This window comes from Falco cherrug, chromosome 6 (genome assembly GCF_023634085.1).
Source record: "Falco cherrug isolate bFalChe1 chromosome 6, bFalChe1.pri, whole genome shotgun sequence".
NCBI lineage: Eukaryota > Metazoa > Chordata > Aves > Falconiformes > Falconidae > Falco > Falco cherrug.
In genome coordinates this window covers 46,364,197-46,382,348 of record NC_073702.1, presented here as the reverse complement: position 1 = coordinate 46,382,348, position 18,152 = coordinate 46,364,197, and the positions used below count along the sequence as shown (strand labels likewise).

General features: G+C 38.4%; 1 protein-coding gene across 15 annotated transcripts in view; it reads left to right on the top strand.

The window, feature by feature from the left end:
* Positions 1-18,152, top strand: part of SYNE1 (spectrin repeat containing nuclear envelope protein 1) — a 316,896-nt gene that overhangs the window by 217,435 nt on the left and 81,309 nt on the right. For 10 of the 15 annotated variants that reach the window (XM_055714587.1, XM_055714586.1, XM_055714581.1 and 7 more), the window contains 10 exons: positions 797-958; positions 2,243-2,437; positions 5,905-6,078; positions 7,975-8,166; positions 12,026-12,160; positions 12,720-12,826; positions 14,206-14,356; positions 15,187-15,321; positions 15,488-15,643; positions 16,518-16,727. In XM_055714587.1, the coding sequence (XP_055570562.1) occupies positions 797-958; positions 2,243-2,437; positions 5,905-6,078; positions 7,975-8,166; positions 12,026-12,160; positions 12,720-12,826; positions 14,206-14,356; positions 15,187-15,321; positions 15,488-15,643; positions 16,518-16,727 (1,617 nt within the window). The remainder of the gene's footprint in view (positions 1-796; positions 959-2,242; positions 2,438-5,904; positions 6,079-7,974; positions 8,167-12,025; positions 12,161-12,719; positions 12,827-14,205; positions 14,357-15,186; positions 15,322-15,487; positions 15,644-16,517; positions 16,728-18,152) is intronic. The other 5 variants (XM_055714589.1, XM_055714578.1, XM_055714590.1 and 2 more) reach the window with 2 other exon arrangements.

Sequence of the window (18,152 nt, the reverse complement as noted above, 5' to 3'; positions counted from 1 at the left end):
TGTAAAGAACTGGCTTAGCTAATATTCTTCTCCACAATTCTTGGTTTTCAGGTGGTAACAAGAATTAGTTAGTTGTGATGGGATATTATCTTTGTTCTTTGTTTGATAGCCTGTGCAGGGTAGACCTCCATTAAGAAAAAAATCAGGTCATTAATGCTGATAATTACCTTCAGAAACATTGGCTATTGTCAGACTATATTCCATAACCTAACAGGGAAGTCCACTTATGCCAGATGAGTTGGCAAAAAAGACCCAAGAATCCAGTTTCTCCAAATACTGAGCCAACTTAACGCATTTTCGCATAGTAGTGCGGTGTAATCGTTCAGTGATGTATGAAAATGGTCAAAGTTTTGATTGTATGCTATAAATTTTAATTCTTTTGTGGCATAGTAAGAACTGTGTTTCTAGCAAATAGTGTACATCCATATGTTTCAGTGCATAAGATCTAAAAAAAGGCATGAGAATGTGCCTAGGTTTTCCCTGCTTATTAGACTCCATTTTTTGCAGTCACAGAACCTAGAATTTGGCTGATGATATTTAAATAGATACATATTTTTAATATTACAGAATCATAGAATAATTCAGGTTGGAAAAGACCTTTGAAATCATCAAGGCCAACTGTTGAATGGATATTTTGTTTTTATGATTTATACTCTTTAAAACTTTAATCAAGTTTTTGGTTTTAATCTCGTAAGCCTAGGGAAGTACGAAGATGACCTCGTAAGCCTAGGGACATATGAAGAAAAAGCAGATTCTGTGTCAGAGGTCAGAATGTATATTTTCCATTCCTCTTCAGATCAGTGAAAAGCAGCGCACACTCTATGAAGCCCTTGAGCGTCAACAGAAATACCAGGACACACTCCAGTCTATATCCACAAAAATGGAGACTATTGAGATCAAACTAAATGAAAGTCTGGAATCAGCCAAAAGCCCGGAGAGCCAGATGGCCGAACATCAGGTAGAAACTTAACATGTGAGAAATAGAGGGAGGGCATGCGTTATCTGTGTATCTTTAGTTCCCTTTTTTTAGATAGTAGTGTTCTTCATGGCTGATGACTCAAAAACATGTATTAGTTGTATGAACCTTCTCTCTTAACTGTGTCTTGCCTTTCTGGACTTCCTGCTGTTCTAAAGATGGTGTAATGGGGATTCTTTTAAGAAGTAGCCTTTTAAGAAAGTAAAATAGACCATAAGAGTTTGTCCTGGCAAAATTTTCACCAAAATCTTTTTTTCAAGATTGCGTTCAGTGGCACCTATTCATGCTGTTCTTCAGCATCAGTGCTACTAGTGTATATCGACTATGTATAATGTTTCTGTGTTTACTAAGATCATAACCGATACTGATGCATTGTAAATTGATCTAAATACAATCTTTGCCTTGTTAAACAAAATAAACAAAATAAACCAAAAGACACAAAAAATTGCCTCTCAAGGGAAGTCTTGAGAAATGATGCTCTGAATAATAAAAGAATACTTTATCCAGTAACCAATCTTGACACATGTCCAAGTTGTAATCCTCTAAGCCTTCTATCTGATAGCTTGAAACTATCTGGTGGGGCCAGTTCTCATTTCAGTAGGAACTCCATGACCTGAAAAGGGTAACATTTGGCTTTTGCAGTACTGTCTGATGTGCTGTGCATCTAATGTGTATGTATTATCAGGCATGAAGGTAAGGCATCTTCTGTAAGGTATTGGTAATGCAGCATCATTTTGTAGGTATCTTGGAAACTTTTTTATAGGATGAGAATGATAGGAGGAACTTTTACACCATGGAGTTAATCTCGATGTTTTCATCTATTGCTCTATGTTCTTTTCCAGTTAATAAGTTTCAGGATGGAAGCTAATTCATTTCCCTGTTTCTCTCACCGCACACTCGCTTAACTAACATTATCTTCACTGTATGTGCTAGAATACCCTGCAGAAAAATTGATGGAAGAATAAATCTGTATGTATAATGTTTTCAAAAGAATTCCGTCTCATGATACATTTGAAATTTAAGATAAGTAATGAAATCAGTTTTTCAGTTATCAGATGCATGGTCCTAGCTTAAGCATCTAAAAGCAGGACCCAGTCCTTCCGAATTCTGACTCTACCAAACCAGCAGTGATATACAGTACTTTGCTTTCATCATGCTCCCTTGAGACAGTCATCTTGAAATTTGTGTTAAACCTGTGCCTCCTGAGGCACTTTCTTCTCACTCATAAATGAAATGAATACTTTCTCTGCTCTCATTTCTAAATAGGCTTTGATGGATGAGATTTTAATGTTACAAGAAGAAATCACTGAGCTTCAGACATCATTAGCCCAGGAGCTAGTTTCAGAACCACTGGATGCAGAAGCTGCTGATCAGCTGGCATTGCAGTCCACTCTCACAGTCTTGGCAGAACGAATGGCCACTATTCGAATGAAGGCATCGGGAAAACGACAACTATTAGAGGTACAAGAAAAAACCTTTTGGATCACATTCCAGATTTTGAGAGCCACTTTTGGCAGACGTGTACTTTCAACAAAGTCCATAGTCACCATTGAATGCTAATAATTTAAAAAGTCATTTTCAGTTCTGCTCATTTCTCAGAATTCCTTTGGCTAATAACTTACATTCTTTTCTAGCAAGACCCTCATCTGATGCTAGGTGATAACTAACCAGAAGGAACTTGGAAACACACTGTAGGTGTCATATTTTGGGTTTTTTTAATATCCACAAGAAGAAGTAATGAAGTGCAGGTATTAAAAGTCATGTTATCTGCAGTAAACTTTTGAAGAGTCACATGTCCAAACTGGGAGACCAGAGAAGGAGAAAGCTTAAAACAAGAAATAACACCTCTTCCAAACTGTTGCATTGTTGTCTACACTCATCTTCCCAGTGATTCACATGCAAACTTTTATTATGGAAGACGCACCCCTTTATTTCTTTGTCTACCAGCTTTACCAAAAATCCTTTAATACAAAGGTGATTTACATACAGGAATGTTGTGTATCTTATACAGGTGGGAAAATGCAGTCGTGCTAAAGCTGGCTACAGTTTGACTACTTTGAACACTGCAGGGCAGCTTTACTGCTGTACTACTAAGAACTGCAGCAGTGCATTCACAAAGACAGCAACTGCTGCCTTCATAATTTCCAGCATCAATTGATTCTGAAAGACTGAATGAGAACTGGCCCTATGGATCTAAACCATGGTGCTTAGTTGCCGACTGGGGTTAAACCATGACAGTGGGTCACAGGGAAGTCCCAGGGTGCATCAGCTGCATTAGTTCTGTGCAGTCACCTGAAATAGTGAATAGGTCCTTAGAAAATGTCTTTGTTATTCATAAAAAATAACACTAAGTTTTTCCTTTTTAGAACAAAAATAACTTTTACTTAAAAGGGAGTGGAAGTAGATCTTACTGTTTATAGCTTGCACCCCGTAAAGGATCCTAGAAACTTCTTGATAATATGTAGGAGGGGATGTTAACTAATAATTTCAAGATAATGCATGAATCAAATATACTACTCTTAACTGTGGTTAGGATTCTGACAGTTGCTTTGATACAATAGCACAAGTATGCCCCAATAATCCTGGCTAAGAAATAATGTGTACTATGTAGACAATATTCAGTAATTTTACCTGTGCCCTTTATAGCTCTGATTTCACAGATAAAATCTTCCAGAACACTGCAGGGCTGTAAATGTAGAAATACAGATAGAACAGGTAATGAAAACGTTTTGTTGTAGAGGGTGTGGGTTGGTAATATTGTTCTTTCTATGGACCTAATTTAAATAACTAGAGCTTGAGAGCCTTGTTCAGCTCTAGATTTTTGAGACACTTAACTATCATTGTTTATTAAATTATTCTAACATGTAATTAGTAATTTTTCCTTTAAAATTCAGAAAAGCTGTGCAACCACTTTCCTGTGAGGGATTTGCCCTGCACATACTGGTCTGATTTTCCTTGTAGAAGTGTGGTAGGTTGAACCTGGCCAGCAGCCAAACACCCACCCTCACTCCCCTCTCCTGTGGGATGGGGAAAAAATAGAAGGCAAGCAAAAAGACTCATGGATTGGGATAATGACAGCTTAATAAAGTAAGGAAAAGCTGTGCATGCAAGCAAAGGAAAATGAGGAACTTAGTCACTACTTCCCCATCAGCAGGCAGATGTTTAGCCACTTGCATGGAAAGCAGGGTCTCAGCACACGTGACAGTTGCTTGGTAAGGCAAATACCATAACCACAGATGCCCCCCTCTCCCCTCCTTTCTCTGAGCTTTTGTTGCTGAGCATGATCTCATATGGTACGGAGTATCACTTCAATCAGTTTAGGTCAGCTGTCCTGGCTATGTCCTTTTCCAGCTTTTTGCCCACCCTCAGCCTACTGGACTTTGTGAGGCGCAGTTGGAAAGAAAGCCTTAATGCTGTACAAGCACTGTTCAGCAATAGCCAAAACACTGCTATGTTATCAGCACAGTTTTAGCCACGGTTGCAAAGCACAGAACTGTACAGACTGTGATGAAGTTAACTACATCCCAGCCAGATCCAGTAGTCTTTTTTTTCCCCTTGTTCCGTACCATTTGCAGCATGCTTAGGTTCCACATTGTCTGATACATCTAAGTATCATCCTCTGGCCATCCCATTCTACCTGTTTCTTATTCCTGAAATCCCCTCTGCTCTTTCTAGAGCTCTGTATCTCTCTTGTACTGGGAAGCCCAGAACTGGACGCAGCGTTCCTGGTATGGACTCACCAGTGTTATGTAGAGGGGAAGGATAACCCTCAAACTGCTGACAACACTCCTTCTAATGCAGCCTGGGATACCATTAGCCTTTGCCACAGGGGCCCATTGCTGGCTCGTGTTCAATTTAGTATCCACCAGGAACCCCCCAGGTCCTTTTCTGCCAAGCTGCTTTCCAGCAGATTGGCCTCCAGCATATATACTGGCGCCTGGGATTGTTGCTCCCCAGGGGCAGGACTTCATAGTTCCCTTTGTTCAGCTTCATGAGGTTCCTGTCAGCCCATTTCTTCAGCCTGTCAGGGTCCATCTGGATGGCAGCACAACCCTCTGGTGTTTCAGCCATTCCTCCCATTTCATGTCATCCGTAAATATGCTGAGGCTTGTTACTGGTCTCTCACTAGACTTTGGGCCACTGATCACCACCCTTTGGGCCCAGGTGTTCAGCCAGTTGTCAAGTTCATATGGAACTACTAAAGAGTGAGCAAGCCTTGCTGATCATTCCCTGTCTGTTAAATGGATGGACCAGCTGACGGATGGCCCAGGGAGTCTGTGTTACTGCGGTGCCCTTGCTGCAGCAGCCATTGGAGCTTAATGTCCTTCCACACCCCACAGCCCAGGAATCCTCTGAGAGGCCAGACAATATAGGCAGCTCTTCAGTCTTCTCTTCACCCATGGTGGCTGCACCGAAGGTCCACTGGTTCTTTTGTTGGGTCCTTGAAATACCCTCTCGCACCTCTTTTGAGAGACAATAAGGCTAACAGCCTGCTGCTGTCAAAAAAGGCAAAGCTGCTGTCCTTTCCGTGCAGCCCACTCCCAGCTTGGTGGCCCCACGCATCTTTCTCCCTAAGCAAACATTGCTGTGCTAGCTGAGCAATCTGAATCGGAGGTGGGGGGGAACCCAAAGGAGAGCAGCAAGAGGAGGCAGAAAAGGCCTCATCTTTAGAGGCTGTAATAGCAAAGATCTAGTGAAGGAAGTAGAAATACAGTGACTGAACTGAAACAGAATTTCAGTCACCAGAAAAGCATGGTCATCGATTCAAAACAATAATATTTTGTAAGGGTTTCCAACTTACGAAAGACAGGGCTTATTATGGCATAAATACTATATAGAAGTTGTGAGAGACAGAGAGGGAAAAATTTTTAAAAGTGACGGTTGTGATGCATTTCCTTTAAAAAGTAAAATGCAATTTGTACCTCTAGGAAAAACTGAATGAGCAGCTGGAAGAACAGCGGCAAGAGCAGGCTCTTCAAAGGTACCGTTGTGAAGCTGATGAGCTTGACCACTGGCTACTCAATACCCGAGCAACGCTGGACACTGCTCTGGTTACTGCTGAGGAACCTATGGACATGGAAGCACAGCTGGTAGACTGTCAGGTAAAATTGCCAGTCCTGTAACATTGAGATGATCAGGCTGGACATAGCTTCATCTGAACGAAGAGACAAATACGGAGCATTAATCTTAAGACCTTTACTGAGTGGGATGTGCGAACATGTTAGTGGGGAAGAAGTTTCTGAGCTTGTTAGCACCTCATACATGCTCAGTTAACGTCATCCGTGAATCGTGAAATAAAATATAGCCTGTTCCTCATTACTTCAGTTAAAGACTAAAAACAGTGCTTTAGGCAGCAGATGTAAACGTAGCAGTAGGAAAACAAGATATCCTGACTGGAAGACCGCTGGAAGCTCCGCAACTTTCAGAGAGCATTTTGGTTTCGTTTAAAGGCCTAATACTTGCTTCACTTGCAGTTTTTGCTCCACTCAAGCTAGTCGTTGAACAGCTGACTTGATAGGTATGAAAACACCTGCAGTATACTTTCCTACTCCTCCTTTTCCAGCTGAATAACACACTTGCATTAGTAGTGGTGGCTGGGGCAGTGTAGTGCTTTCTTCACAAGTAATCCCTACATACATTCAAAATTGAAGTATAATAATGAGTAGTAACTGTTTTTATGAATATAATATTATTCAACCCAGAATACCAAAACAACTGAGGGAAAACATTTTGCTACAATAGGAGTAATTGCATATACTTTTCCTAACAAGACTTGGATCAGTCATAACATCCAGGTTCTCAAATTAATGGGGATCTTCCATTTTTAAATGAGAGTTTAGAACTGTACGTTCATTATAATTTAAATTACAAGATAGACAATAAACAAATGGACAGAATATCCCTTTTCATGCTGAAGAATGAGTATCTGGAGTATTTTATGTTAAATGGGAGTTATGTTTCGTGTAGGTCTGACGAATTAAACATCTAGTTAAATTTCCACTGACACTGCTTCATTATTGGAGTTTTCAGTCTGCTCGGTCTCAGGTGTTCTCTCATCACCCATCCTTGGAAGCTGTTCTGTTGTATATGGTTAAACCCTGTGAACTTAAACAAAGCAGCAATTTTTTTTTAATAGTCTTTAGGAAACTCAAGAAGAACAGTTAACTTTGTGGAAAAGTTAATACTGCTGTTCTTTTGCTGGTTCTTAAAAAATTAACATGGTAAGTCTTATATAAAGTCCTATATTTTTTCCATTTTTTAGAGACTTTGCCATTTTATCCTGCACTAATTCCTTCAGGAGAAATATTTGTATGTTTTCAGTTGATAGTTCCTATGGAAACAAAAACGTGCTGTCAGAATAGAATTGTAGGTGCTTTGAGTTTTGAAGATGAAAATATGCACTGTGTGTAATACGTGAACAGTTAATAGAATGTCAGGAAAGTAGCTTTTGAGAATAAACATGCCAGAGATTTGTCACTTTAAGTCTCTCTTTAGACTAAAGAGGATTATACAGAAATCCTTAAGTCCATCATGCACCAATCAGAAAGAGCAAATAGTGAGAAGAGAAGCTTACTAATGCAACTGGAGCAACATTTGGCAGGAGGTAGGAAGCACTTCACTAAGTGTACATGAAAGAAGAGGAAAGAAGTAACTCTAGCTGCGTGCTCTGTTCCTTGTCATTATGGATGTCAGTCTAGCATCTTAGCCATCCTTACCTTTTATGTGAAAATAAAGGGAATCTCCTCTAGAACAAATCCTTTGTTTCAAATAACTTTTTACTTTCTTATTTTGAAAAAGGTTGCAAACAGAAATGGCAAATGCAAACATTTGCAAGCATATTCCTAAGGACTCTGAAAGGGACTGGAAGGCAAAGCAATGATAATCTGACTTGCCCTTAGCTTGGCAGAGGGTGAGGTAGGCCACAGGTCGTCTTGCCAGAAAGAGTGACAGATGCTGGAAAAATGTATGAATTTGGTTCTTTGTTTTTGCTGCTGCAGAACATGCTGGTTGAAATAGAGCAGAAGGTGGTAGCCTTGTCAGAGTTGTCCGTGCACAACGAGAATTTGCTTATGGAGGGGAAAGCTCACACGAAGGATGAGGCAGAGCAGCTGGCTGTGAAGCTCAGGACGCTGAAGGGCAGCCTTCTGGAGCTGCAGAGAGTGCTCCACGACAAACAGATCAACATTCAGGTAAGTGGTTTTTCCAGCTGGCTTCATGGTGGACAGGAGTTTGAGGGATTTCATAGCAGTTTTATGCATCTAGGGAAAGGAGTAAAAGTATTTTACTGATTTAGTTTGAGCTATTCATCTTTAGTTAGTAAATGGAATTGCATTCTAAAATAAAGAACTGCCTAGCAAGATTTAGCTTGTTGCTTTCACTTTTTTTTCATTGTACCATTTCATGATGAAACTACTCGAACTTTACTATCTTCACTGAAAGGACAATAATGAAGTAGATACATGATTAGCTTGGTCTGGATATTCTTCAAGTTCTCAGTCCCTTTAGATTGCATGTGCTCTGGGGCAGGATCCCTCCCCGCGCAAAAGAAGCCTAAATACATGCTTTTCTCTGTACAGTGTGCACAACACAATGACAGATAACAGAAGGTAGTGACATTTTTTTAAAATATGGCTAATACTTAGTGGCATCATTATACCATATAAATAAAGATATATTTAACCTCAGTCTTGTCCTATTAGCAGCGCTGGTCTGTTTATTGCCACTAGTTCATTTTATTTAACAGTTGGTTTTGGTCATTCTTTAGGTTAAACTAGCGTGTGGAGAACCGAATACATACAAGAAACCCAACCATGTAATGTGACTCTCTGGTTTTGAACTTGCTTGCCCTGCTGTGACTCTGCCCTGCCTTTCCTTTTACTTCTTTTCTGGGCTTTGCTGTGCAAATTAAACATGATAAGCTTCAAAGATTTCTAGCAGATTAAAGCCTACTGTGAGGTTAGCTTGAAAAGTCACTTGACATGCTAAGAACTATTTTTAGTCCAAAGCAACTGGATAACTACAAAACTTAACTTCACAAAAACCTCACAACAAACACACACACACAAAAAAAAACCATGGAAAAACTCCAGGTATTTATTCCTATTGCCTCTAAGATGAAGTAACTTTAATGTTATTCTTTATTTTAAATGTCATGATTAGACAAGTGAAAAGTGTTGTCAACAGCATGTAGGCATATAATACTGTATTCTAATATATTACTTGTGAAACAAAAAAGCATCATGAACTGTTTCGCTTTATTTTAAAATATGCGTGCTGCATTTTAAAATGTGCTGCAATTTCAAATACAATGATGTGAATTAGTTTGAAGTTTTAAAACAGGTTCTTGGATACTTTTCTAATATCAAAAATAACAAAAACATAATTTGCAGATGTAGAATATGAATCAATTAACATGCTACATGCATGCAAGACTTAAGTTTCATTATGAATTGCGAACCTTTTTTGGACTTTGCATATGGATTGTGGAAGAAAATAGATATAGGCAGTATAACATCCTCAAATTTTTACTGACCAATTCTTTTCAAATGAGAAAATCTACAGTGTCTTTTCACAAAGAGTCAGGCATAAAGTATTTCTTATGGATGCTCAGAGCATCAGATGCCCCAAAATACCTTAACTCTTTCCACTGCCATTATTAACCCTGAGAAACTTCACATGCTAACAGCACTGTTGCTCATGCATGCAAGAACCTCAGACATATACATGTCTATAGATGTACTGGTAACCTTGTAATTGCACAGAGGCATAGACTAGCCTGCACCCAGAAGAGGAAGGGTCCTTCCAAGTTGCACTGCAAGACCAAGAACGTTTTAGACTAAGCTGTACTTTCCTTAAAGCAGTATTTCAGCATATGTGTTATTTATGTGGCACAAGGCTTTTTAGGAGTTGGTGTGAGATTCTGTGACTTCCTTGCAGCAATTTCCATTTTCCTTCTAATTTTAATTAATGAATGTCCCTAATGATATGGAAACAGTGATTTGACCAGCTGTTTTATTCATGGAGTAAAGCAGTGAAACTTATCAGGAACCTGCTGGATCAGGAGAGTTCCACGCTACGTTGATTCCAAATGTAACATTTTGCAAGCACTTTGAAAGATATACAAAACATTGCTTTATTACTGTTAACTACTAAATTCTGTGACTTGGGGGCAATAAATAGACTCCTTATAAAACAAAGAAGTAGAATGGATTCTGCAGTAAAAAAACAGATAGTGTTTCTTTACTTTTTATTACAAAGTGTGTGTGTGTGAGGGATGACTTCAGTTCCACAAGAGGAATATGCCCAATATAAGTTTTACAATTCTGAACTCCTTTGAAAGATCAATTTTATCACCATTTTCTTTAGGTTTTCCCAACTATTTCTATGCTGGAGTGGATAGTTCCCAAGAATGACAACTTCAAGCATTAATTTCCATGACTGTTTAAAGGAAATGTAATGCAGTTCCTTCAGACAAAATTCAAATAAAAATGGAAGTGCTTTTTTTAAACTTAGACTCTCTGATTTGAGAATGATAAAATCTGGTTCACAAATAATTTTGATCTAAAAAGTGTGCACAGTAACGTATTTGCAAAACCTCATTGCATCCACAAATGCCACAATCCCTTTTACACTCTTTGATATTGCAGGAACTATATGGTTATGCAGGTTTACTATATGTCTTAACTCCAAAATTGTAGCTTCTCAACCCTCTTTTCAGAGGAGACTCAAAATCTAACTGAAATCAATCAGCCTGCCCAAATGCAATGAACTGGATACTGTCCTCAAAAGGAATTTACAAGTTGAACAGCTATTATCCCTAGAGCATATAAAATGAAGCAGATTTTTTTTTTACAATTTACAGAAGTATTTTCTTTTTTTCTCATTTTTAATAGAAAAATTAGAATTCCAGACCCTCTTAATCCCTCACATAATATTTTCTTTGCCTAATCTGATACCCTATAATGACATTGTTCACACTCCAGCCACATCAGCTTTTATAGAAACTTGTTCCTATAAAGTATCACAGTTTACCTGCAAACTGAATCCTTAGTGAAACAAAGCTGTTTCATAGAGGAAGGGGTAATATGGTTCTTTCCAGCTGTAGATACCTGCTTGCTTTTTTTGCTCTTACGGCACAAAAAGCACAAACTACAGTCATTGTGTGCCTGCAAGTAATATTAAATAAAGCTAGATAGGTGTGTAGATCTAAGTAGCCAGGCCTACAAGTCTGCCTTTAACATTAGGCCTAATGTGTTAAAATTCCTACATTTTAATACATTGGCTGCTAAAATAATTTAAATTTACAGCCAACATGGACTTCAGAAATCAAGAAGTTGCTAAAGCAGTTTTTGGAACTATTAAGGCATTTGCTCTTTTTTGCTCTGCTTACATAGAAAGCTTGTCTATTCACTCATGTTGGAAAAATTTAATGATAGAAGTATGAAGTGAAAGAACTGTTGCTTTTGCTGTTCTATTATAACATTCTCTGGTTTGGTCTCTCTTATGGTCTTTACTGTTTGTATCATACAATCTGCTGCTAACTGACTGTGTTTCTGACAACCATGGGTAGAATTATATACTTATCGATAAGTAGATTTTGACCAGGATGACAACTAGCATTCTCTCATTTTTAATTAGACAAGAAATTGGCTTTAATTAGACTAAAAACCTGGCAGCAGCAACCCATGGATTCCCATCATTGCCAGTTAAAGATGCACCCTCCTTCACAGGTCAATGCTATTTTTTTAGGAGAAGCATGACAGTCTTCAGAAAGACATCACTCCACGGTCTCTGATCTCTGGTCTCTTACTCTGCTAAGTACAGTAGTGCATATTTATTGTTACATTTTTAGTGGTGCTTTCTTGCTAATAACCAATGACCAGTAGAAGTCAGCAATCTAAAAGTCATTGCTCACTTCAGAATTTATGTGAGCCAGCAGCTTGGGAGGTGGAAAGTGGCACTACCTGTGGTTCTGACTTACGAGCTGGACCTGCCAGTGCTCTAGCAATATAAGACATTTTGTAAAATCTGTATTTCCTTCTCTTAAAGCAGGGATCATTACAAGAAAAGGAGGAGAGTGATCTGGATTTTGTTTCCTCACAAAGCCCCAGTGTCCAAGAATGGCTGGCACAAGCAAGAACCACTCGCTCACAGCAACAGCAGAGCACCCTGCAGCAACAGAAAGTCAGTGTTTTGCATTTCTTTTACTCCCATGTTTCGATTGTGCTTACCACTGTAGCTGAGCCATTCTTGTTAGTATTTCCACTGAAATCTTACTCGGTGCTTTTGCAATGGTGCATATGAGCTCACGGTTTTATATCTGTGAAAGCCAGGCAGGGTAGAGGTCCTGGGTGACCATGGTCAGCTCACTTAATCATTCCATTGTCCATTAGTAGAATTGAATTGAATCAACCCTTGAAGTTATTCCAAGGAGATGATGGTATTTGCTCAGAATAGTAATCAACATTGTCTTTATAGAAGCAAGGATACACAGATTGCAAGGTATATTGGGTTGTATGATACGCAGACATCCTCACTAGGTTAGGTTCCAGAAACTGCATGGCATTAGTCAAGTAGTTCAACAACCCAGTTTACGTACCCAATTTTTCTGTGTCCCTCAGTGGAGATTTTGCACTGCTTTTGATGCTCAAGCCAGCCATATCAGAAATAGCTCAGCCATTGCATGACAGACAAAAACAATCTGTTTGAGGTTTGTTTTGGGTTTTGTAACTTGCTATGCTAGGAGCTGGAACAAGAACTAGAAGAGCAGAAGAATCTACTTCGGTCAGTAGCATGCCGTGGAGAAGAAATCCTAACACAGCAAGGTGCTCCAGAAGGCCTGTGTACAAGGTGTGCTTTCATGTGTTCTTCTGTGAAGTAAATTTATGTAACTGTGCTTTGTCAACCTTATGTTTACATCCCTCTTCTGCATATAATCCTCTAATATTTTTTTTCCATTTTTATATTGCACCTAGGATACTGCAGTCCTGGCATATAACTCAGAGGTCTGATAATATAGCTACACAAACTGTTTCGTGCTAACAGATCACCTATCAAGCATCACATTAAAATTAGAAACTAGTAGGATTTATTAGACAAACAGTGGATCAGTTAATATAGCTTCATGGTCCAGCATTGCTGTGTGAATCATAGCTGATCTCTAATACCTTGTCTGCCTTTGTCACTAGATCTTCCCAGATGAGATACTCATTGCTTAATTTTATTTTTCCTGCAGTTAGTAAATATTTTTCTTTTTGAGGCCTTGTGTATTTCAACTTTCATCTCTGGTCTATTTTCTTGCACACTTTCCCATTTTGGAGGAAAGAGATGTCTATAAAAGCCTCAGCTCTGACTGGGAGAGACTTCTGCCCTAGAGAAGGCAGAAGAAACCTACTGTCTTCTGCTGATGAGGACCTTCAGGGAGTGAGAAGCTCAGGGTCTAGGGAAGAGGAGGCCAGGGTGAACATTACCTGCTTGAGAATCAAGGAGCAGTCAATTGTTCAGTTAAAATACTTCCTTGATGTATCTCAGTAGTAGTGAGCATTTTTGTGGCTACTCCAGCATGCCAAAGTCTAGAACATGAAGGTAGTTCATGAAGGGGCAGAACCAAGACTTATGCATAGGGAATGTAAGCTAGACTCAGTAGGTACTTTTCCTCAGCATTTGTGTTAATTCAATGTGATTTTCTATTATAATGCCAGAAAGTACCTATCTCCTTCTGTTTGAGGCTTCCTTCTGTCACATGATGTTATACTATAGAAACAAACACAAAAAAAAAATCAAACAGAAAAAAACTGTTTACCAAAGCTAAACTCATAGTCTTGTACTGCATTAAAATATCAGGGTATGTCTGGCATTTTGAGAGAGGAGGTCAGGAAGAAGTCAGATAAAATATTTTCTTTTGTGCTTTGAAGTAAAGCTTGTTTAAGGGTTACATTTCAATGTAGTGTATATTCAGTCAGGTTTGTTTTGGTTTTTTTTTTTTACTTAATATGGGTACTTGCAACTCTAAACAGTTTCTTAGAAAGTGCATTTTATCCCATCTGGCAAGAACAACTCTCTGTTACAAACCAGCCTTCGTCTTACTATCCAAAAAAAACCCCAAACCCAAGTCAAAGCTTTAAAAAGTACCACTTTAAATATAGTATTTCCTAACTGAAAGAGGAAATAAGCACCTTATGCAGTTGAACTTTTGTATTTGTTAAACCTTTATGCATCTTCCTGTTCAGTGAGAAACTTGATACACTCTCTGAGGAATTAGCCTTGGAAGGTGAGAAACCACCATCTGAAGAACAGATGAAGGTGAAATGGGAAAGCCTGAACCAGGAATTCAATACCAAGCAAAGACTGCTCCAAAAGGCTTTGGAACATGAACATCTGGTAGCTATTTTTAATTTCTCTTTGCATTTTCTCTATGAAAGCGGTTGTCACAACATGAGATACATTATGTGCATAGTGGATGCATTAAGATGATGTAGTTAATGCAAAGAATATGGAACAATTTACTTTTGTGAAATCTTTAAAAACTATTAAACAATGGCACTAGCATCACTCTTGTTCAAAGTAGTTTCAATTGCACTACCATTCAGGTGAATAAACTAGAAAGGAAGAAAGTTCAAAATTTTGAACTACTAATCTAACCCAGGTAATTCTCTTAACAAATCATCCCTCTGGAATTGACCAGTACTCTGGTAACAACTTAGAGGAAAAACTGGTATTTTCAGTTTGAATTTAAGGGTTACATTCAATTCTTGATCTTAGTGGGTATGTGACAAAGAAGCAAGTGATTTCAGCCACAGAAATTTTACTGAAAGGAACAGGGGTTAATCAACTAAACCAGAGACATTTCAAGATCTATATTAACATACATCCTTCATTTTATTGTCAATGGACCCAGGCCCACTATTCTTTATGTTACACTACATTAAAATCATCTTCCAGAGTTCTTAATGTCTTGTATTTATTCAACAGTAATTAATAACTCTTTTGGTAAAAACAAGTCAGTGCTAATTCTGGCCACAGGCATTTATCCCGCACTTCTAGTAAACCTCTTGTTAAGCAATCTTCTATTCAAGATATTCATGACAGAACAATCGAGGGAGGATCATGAACATTGTTTGGTGGTATCCTCAGTCAGCAGTAGAATCTGTGTAGCTGAATTTTATGTCCTGTATATGGTAGAAGCATCCTAATTAGTAATTTTCTCTCAGCAGCTTTATAGCAGACCAAACAGACTGATACCTGGAATGCCTTTGTATAAGGAGGAAAGACAGGATGAAGATAAATCCTTAGTGTCACCAGTATTGGTTGAATTGAATCAGGCCCTTGAAGAAGTGTCATCTGAGGTAACATTTCAGTTGGCTTTACACCTATCCTCTACATCTATCCAGAGTAACATTTACACTGAAAACTCTAGCTCCCACCTGAAAATCCAGCCCTTTCCCAAATATTAGACATTAGAAAGAGTATTTTGTGCTTCTGCTCTGGACTTCTCTGGTTCCTATCGCCCAGGCTGGACGGGTGGAGGAGAGCGTGCATCTTGAACAGAAGCTGTATGATGGTGTCACAGCCACATCTGTGTGGCTGGATGGTGTGGAAAAGCAGGTCTTTGTTGCTACACCTCTGTTGCCAGAGGAAGAAACAGAAACATACCTCTGCAAGCAAGAGGTAAGGAATCCATGAATATGACTTTCTTTAAATTGCCAGTAAAGGGTGCATTTTACATAGTGTTTAGAAAGTAAATATTAGCATCCTGGATGAGTGACATGTCACTGTCATAATCTCTATGTAGTTGCAGTATTCTGCTACTGGTAGAAGTAACTTCACTGATTGTGTAGGGAATGTTGCAGAAAGCAGCACTGATGCAAATTTTGCCTGGTCAAAAGAGAACTAAACATAGAGCCTTTTGTTTCACTTCTTTGCTAAGTATTAGCAAACACCACACTGTTGAAATTGAAATGAAGTGGAAAAGAGGGAAGACTGATCTGGGATATAGAAACAGTACAAATTCATCAACATGGAAGTTGGGGGTGGGGAAGAGGGAGGGGAAGGGAGGGAGCTAGGGGGGATGGCGATAGGATGAGGGCTAATGGTTTTAAACTAAAAGAGTTTAGATTCAGATTAGAAATAAGGAAGAAAATTTTTATGAGAGTGGTGAAACACGGGAACATGTTGCCCAGACAAGGTGGTAAATGCTCCATCCCTAGAAACATTAGGTTGAGTGGGACTGAGCAAGCTGATCTAGGTGAAGATGTCCCTGCTTATTGCAGTTCAGTTAAACTAGATGACCTTTAAAGGTCCTTTCCAACCTAACCATTCTATGATACTATGATTCTACATCATTTTGTTCCAGCACTTGTTTTCCTCATAGCAGTCTGGAGTCTTTTTACTATCAGAAATACTACAGCTGCACAACTTTGTTGTGTGTGAAAAAGCCACTGTATCACTGCAGATACAATGCACTGCCAATGGTTACAGTAACATGTCTGCCTGCTTTCCAGAGTGTCTGATTATCACTTTGCTTTGTTTTCTACAAAATCAGTCTCTCGCCAAAGAAATCAAAGACGTAACTGAAGAAATGGAGAAGAACCAGAATTTATTTGCTCAGATATTTCCTGAGAGTGGTGATAATAGGGATATTATAGAACACACTTTGGATAGTCTCCTGAGAAGGCTGACCTTACTGGAGTCAGTAGTAAACCAGAGATGCCATCAGATGAAAGAACGGCTCCAGCAAATAGTGACTTTCAAGGTATGATGCCCATGTGAAGGCAGTAACAGGGGTACATGTCAAGTGGGGATATAAAGGATGTGATTCTCAAAGCAATGAGAATTTTTGGTACCAAATCAAAAGCACAAGATTATCACAGGTTTTTACTAGAAAATCAAACTTGTACTTAGGCTATGCAAAACTTGGCACCCAAGTCGTGATCCAAAATTTAAACTCTCTGCTACAGGCCTTCTGCAATTCATGCAGTTATTGTAAAGTGATCATTCATCCCGTGCTTTCTCACCCTGGTGGCATATAAACATAAAAGGAAGTTGTGGACATCTGTTATCAAACGCAAAATCAACTTAGAGTTCCACTCTATCCATCTTATAATTTCATAAATGATAGAGAACATTGTTTTTATTAGCTGGGATAAGATAGAAAACAGAATAATGATTCCAACCTTTTGGACCATCTTTAAGCTATCCCGTTACTGTATAAGAGCTTGTATCACAAGCTGTCTGTGTTGGGCGAAGCAGAAAAAATGAAGATAGTACAGAAATGTGCACTTTTAGAAATCTTTTCAGAGTTCAAAAATGCTTTTACATCTTACTTGGTCTCTACCTTGTCTACTATTATTATCATATAAGGCCTCTAGTATGGTTTAGTACTATTGAAAAAACAAATTACAACAAAAAAAGGATAAATAAATCCCTGGTGTCGTTAGGTTAGGATCATCGTTTCATAGGTTGTTGCTCAGGATTTCTCTCCAAACTCCATAACCTTTCCTCTGCAGCAGATAGGAAAAAAATATTCAACATTTTCCAATGAAAGACCTTCCTTTGCTGAAGAAAGCAGACATGTTGATTAGAATCCTGTGCATTATTGTTACACCATTAACATTTGGTATTTAAAAGAATTATTGCAAAAAAAATCAGTAATGCACCCTCTATATAATGCTGAAAGTCTTAGAATAATGTGCTGATATTTTTCTGTTGAGGTGAATGCATGAAAAAAAAAAGAATACTTGATTGTAGCTTGGAAAAATTGTAAAGTGTAATATTTATGTGTCTAGTCTGATAAGGTACTCTAAAAGCTGTCATGTATAGTTAGCCCTGTAATATGTTGAAGCATTGTTTACTACTTTGCTATTATTTGCTCAAGTTTGTGATGAAAAAAGCTTGTCTTGAAAAGTAAAACCTAGCTTTTTTACAAGTGTATGTGGTTAAATAAATTACACAAGAATAACACAGTTTTGTTAAATGAAGCTAATAACCCTTACTAAATTATTTATCTAATTGGAAGGCAAAAGCAGAAGAGTGTTCACAGATTATGTTTTGAATAGGAGTTGCTTTAGCTTTTAGCTCATACATACCCAGTTATGGATTTTCAGTGATGTATGTTTTGCTTTGGCTAATTATGATGCTTTCAATGTTGAAAATTTTTATGCTGTAGTGCTGACATAAT